Raw genomic sequence first — 9,246 nt, 5'->3', positions numbered from 1 at the left:
ACAAGAATAGCATCAGTTACATGACAGCATTATTAAAAGAAAGCTGTCATAAGAAAGTCAAAACCTAAACCTGCTCTTTTCCCCCCCAGTTTCCTGTTTTCTAAATTCAGTTTCATTTTTATTAAAAAATGTACATTTTAATTGAAAAATCATTTTTAATCAAAACATTATTTTAAAATTTGACCAGCTGTATTGTGATGTATCTGGAGTTAGGCCCCTTTTAACAACAAGCTACTGGAGTAGATGGACCACTGGTCTGACCAAGGATGGCAAGTGTTATGTGCCTGTGTTTTCTCTCAGGAAAGCCCTAATTTTTCTGACATCTTTACTGAGTACGTTTTTAACTTCTTTATTTCTCAGGGTATATATGAAAGGATTGGCCATGGGGGTCAAGACAGTGTAGAAAAGAGAAAACACTTTGTTCAGGTCTCTCAGTGCATTGTTTTTTGGTAACAGATAAACAATGATTATGGTTCCATAGAACAATGTGACCACAATGAGGTGAGAGGAGCAGGTGGAAAAGGCCTTTTGCCTCCTGGTGGTGGAAGGGATTCGCAGGATGGTGGAGAGGATACATAAATAAGATGCCAAGGTGAGTAGTAATGGTGGCAGAGAGAATATGGAAGAAAGTAGGAAAACCACAAGTTCCATGAGGTGGGTGTCACTGCAGGAGAGCTTAATAACCGGAATTAGATCACAAAAGAAATGGTCAATCTTGTTGGGGCCACAGAAAACTAACCGTGACAACACATATAATATAATGGAATTACCCAACAAGCCACTTATCCAAGATGCAGCCACTAGCTGGAGGCAGAACCGGCGATTCATGAGGGCTGCGTAATGCAGTGGTCTGCATATTGCTAAATACCGATCATAAGACATGGCTGATAAGAGATAAGACTCCGAGCCCGCTAGGAGACCAAAAATATAATTTTGTATGAAACACCCACAAACTGAAATAGCTCTGTTTCCAGTTAGGAGACTCTCCAGCATCCTAGGCAAGCTGTTTGAGGTGTAGCAGGTTTCTAAGAAGGACAAATTCCACAGAAACAAGTACATGGGAGTGTGTAGGTGATGATCAGTCAAAACAAGCAGAATGATGAGGATGTTTCCAGCCACGGTCAAAATGTAGATGACTAGAAACAGCAGGAAGAGAAGGAGACGCAACCGTGGAAGATTCCCAAATCCCAAGAGGATGAATTCTGAGATGTACGTTTGATTTTCCCATTCCGTGTTTGCCATGGATTGTGTCTGTAGGATAAATGAAGAAATTATAATCTTTGAAAATATAGTAAGAAAGGAATACAACCATTTGTGAGTCATAGAGAGATAGGTACACAGTTAGACAGAGAGTCTGGATTTGGGTAGGTTGAAACTTTTCCATAAAATGCTATTTTCAATGGCAAACTGAGTTTTCAACTATATGAAAACTTCTGCAGAAAGTATCTGTTTTCCTTTACCCTTAAAACTAATATTTTCCAGCAGATAACTTTTTTCAAATTTTCTATGAAAAGTTGCAATGTTCTACTGAACATTTCTATGAAACGATTCCCCCCCCCCCATTTTTGTCAAAATTTTCTGTGGAAAAATAAAATTTCTGACCAGTTCTAGATTTAAGTGAAGAAAGAAAGAAAGAAAGAAAGAAAGAAAGAAAGAAAGAAAGAAAGAAAGAAAGAAAGAAAGAAAGAAAATTTAGTGACATTGAGTGAGATTTTCAAAGTCTAACGCTGTTCCTATTAATGTAAATGGAGAAAATTCCCACAGATTTCCGTGTGAGCAGAGTGATTTCAGTGCTGCATGTTTTTTGAAAATCCATTCTGAGCATGTGCGTGGACATTAAAATTGGATCTCATCATGATAAATTAGATTACTTGTACAAGAAAAATAGTATTATTATAGTAACAAATTCTTTGCCAGAGAAAATGAGCCAGAAGTAATTATTGACAAGAATATCATAAATTGGCAACTTTAATTTTATTAATCTTAAAGATTCACTGTTACATGACCAAATAATTTGTGGTATATAAGACTCACACCTACTTTGGGATATTCAAGATGGGAGTTAGATTTAGAGGCCACGTGAAAATCCTCTTATAGTGTAAATTGACATATCTCTAGCAATTCACACCAGCTGTGGTTCAGAGCCTGGAGAACTGAGGGAAATAGAGTTTTGAAAGAAGAAAGGATGGTCCAGTGGTTAGAGTGCTAGGTTTGGATTTATGAAACCTGCATTCAATTCCTCTTGGTGCCATGGATTTCCTTTGTAATTGGCAGCAGGGTATTTAGGTTCTTTTTACCTCATTTCTCCTTGGGCAAAAAATAGAGATAATAGAACATCCCTACCTCACAGGAGTACATGAATACATGAAAAGATGGAGGTGCACAGATACTGTAACAGGGGCCAGAGAAGAACCTGAGATAGACAAGAATATAGAAAAGCTTACAACAACAAATAGCTCCTATTGTGTTAAGAGTGTCTAGGGGGAGAGAAGACAGGACCAGCTATGAATGTGAACTGTGAGAGGCTGGGTTGTATGAGGGAGAACAGCTTTTGTATCCTGTACAGGGCTTGTCAATTTTTTTCCATAAAAACTTTTTTTCCTAAAGAATGATTGGGTTTTCAGCTGACTAAGAAATTTCATGGGAAGTGTCTGCTTTGCTCAAAATGTTCATTTTTCCACTGAGAAATGGAAAGAACGGAAAACTGAACATTTCCATCCAAAATATTTGTATTTTGTCAGTTCTCAGCCAGAAATGTAGTTTTCAGCTGAAAATGTACAGGTTTGGGGCAAGTTTTGGCTAACAACGGTTGAGTTGTCAGTTGCCAAAAAATAAAGGTCAGTTTTTGGGTGTTAAATAGTTTTAGTTAAAAATTTCAGGAGAAACAAATGTTTTCTGACCAACTCCAATCCTGTTCTAAGAAATAACTACAGTTTGTTTAATAAATCCAATTCTTGCCATTTGAATCATACCAGTTCAAGGGGACACTGAAACACTCAGTTTAAGGGATATATCCTTCCCCTACATACACACCACCCACATCACATTCCCTACTGCCATCACATTTAAACAGACCCAACCAATAATAAGTTCTAAACACAAAGTGCTGGGAAATTTGAGGTCACCCCAGGTTTGTAAGGAATTATGCCTTCACAATCTATGAGAATTATTTAAGGGTGTCATCAAGCATGCAGTCAAGGGGGAGTCAGTGGATATAGTGTACCTGGACTTTCAGAAAGCTTTTGAAAAGGTCCTTCACCAAAGCCTCTTAAGCAACGTAAGCTGTCATAAATCAGTAACAGGTTGAAAGACAGGAAATAAAGAGTAGGAATAGTCAGTTTTCACAGTGGAGAGAGGTAAATTGCAGGGTCCCCCAAGGATCTTTACTGGGGCCAGTGGTATTCAACACATTCATACATTATCTGAAAAAAGGGGTAAACAGTGAGGTGGCAAAATTTGCAGGTGGTACAAAATTACTCAAGATAGTTAAGTCCAAAGCTGACTGCGAAGATTTACAGAGGGGTCTCACTAAACTGGGTGATGTGGCAACAAAATGGCAGATGAAATTCAATATTGATAATTGGAAACTAATAAATTCATTAGGAAAAAATAATAATCCCAACTATGCATACAAAATAATAGGGTCTAATTTATCTGTTACACTCAAAAACAAAATTGTGGAGTCATTGCAGATAGTTCTCTGAAAACATCTGCTCAATGTGCAGCGGCAGTCAAAAAAGTTTATGCAATGTAAGGAACCATTATGAAAAGGATAAATAATAAAACAGAATATATAATAATGCCACCACATAAATCCATGGCACACCCATACCTTGAATACTGCATGCATTTCTGGTTGCCCCATCTCAAAAAAGATATATTAGAATTGGAAAAAGATGCAGAGAAAGGCAACAAAAATGATTAGGTGTATGGAACAGCTTTCATACAAGAAGAGGTTAAAAAGACTGGGGCTATTCATCTTAGAAAACAGATAACTAAGGGGAGGATATGATAGAGGTCTATAAAAATTATGAATGGCGTGTAGAAATTGAACAGGGGAGTGTAATTTACTTCTTCACATAACACAAGAACTTGGGGGTCACCCAGGCAGAGGTTTAAAATAAACATAAGGATGTACTTCTTCACACAATGCACTGTAAACCTGTGAAACTCATTGCCAGGGAATGTTGTAAAGACCCAAAATATTTTCTGGATTCAGAAAAGAGTTAGATAAATGCCAGGAGGATAGATCCATCCATTGCTTAATAGCCAAGATGGTCAAGGACACAACCTAATGCTATGGGTGTCCCTGAACCACTGACTGCCAGAAGCTGGGACTTGATAATGGGGATGCATCACTTGGTAATTGCCCTGTTCTGTTCATTCCCCTCTAAAGCACCTGGCACTGGCCACTGTCGGAAGACCGGATACTGGGCTAGATGGACCATTTGTCTGACCCAGTACAGCCGTTCTTATGTTCTAACAGCACTGGCAAAGAACTATGCTACCTGGATCGCCATCTGGAAGTTCTCATGCAACCTCCTCTCTCAGGGTTTCCATGACTGGGTTGTGATTTCTGCAGGATGTCTGCTCTCCTGATATTCTTCATAGATCTTGCTCCCTTGTTTAAAGAGACCCTGCATACTCCTAAGAAGATGCACTCACATGCCTGCACCACTCCGTTGATTTTGCTTTTTATCATTACAGAAAAATATAAGTCTTCTGTTCTTCATATTTATATCCGTTCTAGGAATAGGCAGTACCTTCTTTCATACCATCGATGAAAGGGACTTGACGTCATTGTGACCAGGGAATTAATTATATATTTATGCTGGAGACAATATAAACAACACTGTTAATTGCTAATGGCCAGCCTTAAAGAATTGCTCTTTTGCCTAAGAGAAAATTTTGCTGATGGTTGAATTATTCCCCATCTACGGAAAGTGGTGGGGAGGGGGAAAAGGGGGTGAAAGAAATGTATAGTCAACAGACTTTAAATATGAAGAAGTTTGTGTAGTCTTTCTCAAAATTGTTATTTCCATTGGTCTTATGTCACCAACCAGACATTATCATCAGAGCTGATTTAGATTTTTTTTCATTGAAAAAATTGGTTTCATTGACGATTAAAGGAGTTTTTGAATCAGTTCTTCAGAATCTTTGAAAACAACAAAAATGGAAATGGAATAAAACAAACAAAACAAAACCCACAATAAACAAAACCTGTTTGCTCCAAAATTATCATTTTCTCACCACGTTACAAGTTCCCACCGTCTCTTTATACCTCTCTTTTAAGTTACAAAAGTTAGAAAATTGTAACTATTGGTATGTTTATACTGTAAAGAAAAACCCACTTCAATTGACTTGGGCTTATAGAACTTGGGCTGCGGGGCTAAATAGAGCAGTGTAAATGTTCTCTCTCAGGTTGGAGCGTGGGACTGAAAACCTGACTGTGGGAAGGGTCTGGGATCCCAGGCTCCAGCCTAAGCCCGAATATCTACACTGCTATTTTTAGTCCAGTAGCTCAAGCCCCGGAACCCCAAGTCAGTTGACCCAGGCTCTGAAACGCGCTGCCGCAGGGATTTTTTCTGCTGTGTAGACGTACAGTAAGTGACTTGCCCAAGGTCAGACAGGAAGTCTGTGGCAGAGCAAGGAATTTTACTTGGGTTTACCAACTCATATCTAATACCTTAGCTACCCCTCCAAACCCTATAGCGGCTGCATGATGGATTATTCCATTTGCACGTAACAGACTTGAGTCTGAGGGTAATTAACCATCAGAACATAGTTAACCACTTACCAGTAGATGTGGTGTATTTTCCATCTCTTCAAATCAAGAGTGGATGTCTATTTCTAAAACATATGCTTTAGCTTAACTACAAGTTATGGAGTCACTGGGTCAAATTCTCTGGCCTGTTCTATGTAGGAGATCAGACTAGATGATAATAAGGGTCCACTCTGACATTCAAGTCCACGAGATTATTAAGCCATTCAGTGAATTAGTGCAAATAACAAATCAGGATTGGCCCACGAATAACTCATCAAGAGAAATGAAGTTCTAAATTCATTGGAAAATTCATTTAAAAAAAATTAGCCATATCTGTCATTATTGCCCATTAGTTTATTCTCATTATCAGCTGTGCAGTCTATCTCTTAATAGACACATGTCAGTGGACTATTAATAATGAATATAGAAAGATACAGAAATTGATATTCGTGATCTCATAATGGTTTTATGTTTTATGAACATTGAAGGAAAACTTTTCTTTTCTTTTCTTTTCTTTTCTTTTCTTTTCTTTTCTTTTCTTTCACTGGAATAACTATTTGCAGAAGAAACTGACTCTACATCTAAGCAAAATTACCTGTATTTTCCTCTGTGTTGCATACAGCACTGAGCACATTGGCAGATGTCTATAAAGAATAGTATTAGGAATAAAATAAATAAAAAGGACAATTTTTCATTTTGGCTGAGATTCTGAAATGAGCCTAAAGAGTTAGGAGCCCAAATCTCACTGAAATTCAATGAAACTGAAATTGAAATGTAATTGGAGTTTGTTCTCTAAATTTCTTAGGTTACTTCAAAAATCCCAGCCTATATTTATAATTCAAATGAGCTTTAGCTGAAAAGCTAAGACAACTCTATCTATCTAATATAATAGAGGAGGAGATGCTGCCAGTACAAAGTAAAAATGCAAAATGTGAATGATGTAGGAATGTATTTATGCTTTCTCTTTAAAATAGTAGGAGACCTTACCTTTCTTTATGAAGATTTGGGTTGCTTTAGGATACAAAATACATTGTTGTAACTCCCAGGCCATTCAGCAAGAAAGACTAAGTAATCTAAATCATCTCAATCATTATAAAGTAGCTTGATAAAAGCCACTCAGCTCTGTGTTATTTGTATGTCTGTTACTAAAGATACTAAGTGTTAATGTAATGCAAAAAAATAAATAATAATGTTAATACCAGAATAGAAAGATAAGTAGGCAGCAGTCTGTGTGATAGATAATATAAAACAGAGCAGGGAAATAATGCAACAGTTGATACACAAGCTTATCCGTTTCAATAGAATGTAAAAAAAAAAATGATGCCAGTTAACAGGGTTTCATGGCAAATAGGTCTTGTCAAACAATCTTTCTTAGACAAAATTAAAAGTCTGGTTCATAAATGTAACTATGTGGACATAATATGCTTAGAGTTCTGGAAGGTTTTTCACTTAGTACCAGACAATCTGATTAATATATTAGAAGTATGCAAATCAATCTCACCCATATTAAATAGACTAAAATATGTGTGACATATAGCTCTCGAAATATAGTTGTTAATGGGGAAGTACTAACCAGTGGATGTGTTTTAGTGTTTTCCCTTAGGGATTGGTTCTCAGCCCAACACCATCCACTATCTTTACCAATGACCTGCAGGAAAATAAAAAATTGTTGCTGACACAGTTTGCAAATAATGCAGTTTCGGCGAGTGGGGAGTAAGGATGAGGTTAGGTCACTGATACAGAGTAGTCTGGGTTGCATGGTAAGGTAGGCTCACTTGATGCTCACAATGTTCCACATGCATTTTAATACAGTCAAATGCGAGGTTGTACATTTAGGAACCAGGAATGGAGGACCTGCATACAGGACATGGGGCTGTATCTTGGAACACAAGGGGGACTGTGAAATGGACCTAGTGGTCATAGTAGACAAACAACCAAACATGAATTCCCAGTGAGATGCTGTGGCAAAAAGGGCTCACATGATACTTGGATGTTTAAACAGCAAAAGAGATTAAATTCATCTTAATGGTTTCTCAAAGGTGAACCAAAATGACCAGGCCCATGCTAGGGGACAAAACACAGTTTGTGCGTCTCAGATTCAGGGTATAACTGCTTCATTGTAACTTAAGGGAATTAACTCTGATTCACCAAATTTGAATAAATTTATTGAAATTTTTTCTCAAGGTCTCCTTAACCTCTTTGTTTCTCAGGCTGTAGATGAGGGGGTTGACCAGGGGATTCAGGACTGTGTAGAAGAGAGAGAACACTTTGTTCAGGGCTCTCAGTTTATATGTTTTTGGGAGGACATACACAATCATAAGAGACCCGTAGAAGGATGTACAATGAGGTGAGAGGAGCAGGTGGAAAATGCTTTTTGCTTTCCGGTGGTAGTTGGAATTCTCAGGATGGTGGCTACAATAAAGCTGTAGGATGCTAGGGTTAAGAGGAATGGGGGGAAGGTATCTACGGAAGCAACAATGAAAGCCATAAGTTCCACCAAATACATATCACTGCAAGAGAGTTTTAACAATGCAGTGAATTCACCAAAGAAGTGGTCAACTTCATTGTGGCCACAGAAAGTTAATTGTGATATCAAATATGTGAACATGCCAACAATCACAAAAGAACTGATCCAAGACCCAACTGCTAGCTGGAGGCAAAACCTGCCGTTCATAAGGATTCCATAGTGCAGTGGTTTACATATTGCTAAATACCGATCGTAAGACATCGCTGACAAGAGATAACATTCTGCAGCTAACAACCCACCAAAAAAATAATATTGTACAAAACAGCTATTAACAGAAATGGTTCTGTCCCCAGTCCGGAGACTGGCCAGCATCCTGGGCAGGATGGTCGAGGCATAGCAGGTCTCCAAGAAGGACAAGTTCCCCAGGAAGAAGTACATGGGGGTATGAAGTTGCTGATCAGTCACAACTAGAGCAATAATGAGGATGTTCCCAGCCAGGGTCGCAATATAAATCACTAGAAACAACAGGAAGAGAAGGGTCTGTAATTTAGGGAGATCCCTGAATCCCAGTAGGATGAATTCTGTGATGGCCGTTTGATTTCCCCATTCTGTGTTTGCCATGGATTCTATCAGAGGAAAAGAAAATAAACTGCAACGTCAGGGGGAGAACATCAAGTCATTTTTCAGTGTAATCCCTCAATCTCATTCCAGAAATACTCAGTCCCCCACCTCCCCTGCTGGTTATGTTTTCAAGATCCCAAACAATGGCACAACACTGACCCTCTTCGTCAGATCATATATATTCTAGTTTCCCACTTTTTCCAAGCTAATTCTCTCTCTATCCACCCCATGGAAAATTATAAATGTTGAAAAAATGGTTGAATTCCTTTTACCTACATACAGTGTTGCTTGCCCAGTAACCCACTTACTGTTATTCGTATTGCTACTAGAGTATAGTATAGTATAAGATGCTCACAGCTGCTCTTCCCATATAAGAGTTACCAACAGACTAATG

The 9,246-nt window shown here is 38.2% G+C and overlaps 1 protein-coding gene across 1 annotated transcript; it reads right to left on the bottom strand.

Moving 5' to 3' along the window:
- Nucleotides 1-276: 276 nt before the first annotated feature.
- LOC135886061 (olfactory receptor 5P64-like) lies at nt 277-882 on the bottom strand. The gene has a single exon (XM_065413950.1). The coding sequence runs from the start codon at nt 880-882 to the stop codon at nt 277-279; it is 606 nt and encodes a 201-aa protein (XP_065270022.1).
- Nucleotides 883-9,246: the final 8,364 nt, after the last annotated feature.

This window comes from Emys orbicularis, chromosome 12 (assembly GCF_028017835.1).
Source record: "Emys orbicularis isolate rEmyOrb1 chromosome 12, rEmyOrb1.hap1, whole genome shotgun sequence".
Lineage (NCBI taxonomy): Eukaryota > Metazoa > Chordata > Testudines > Emydidae > Emys > Emys orbicularis.
This window is presented reverse-complemented; position numbering and strand designations above follow the sequence as displayed.

What these genes read in the sequence shown, in the direction of transcription:
- LOC135886061 (XM_065413950.1), bottom strand. Translation starts at nt 882, where the DNA reads ATGTCTTATGATCGGTATTTAGCAATATGCAGACCACTGCATTACGCA.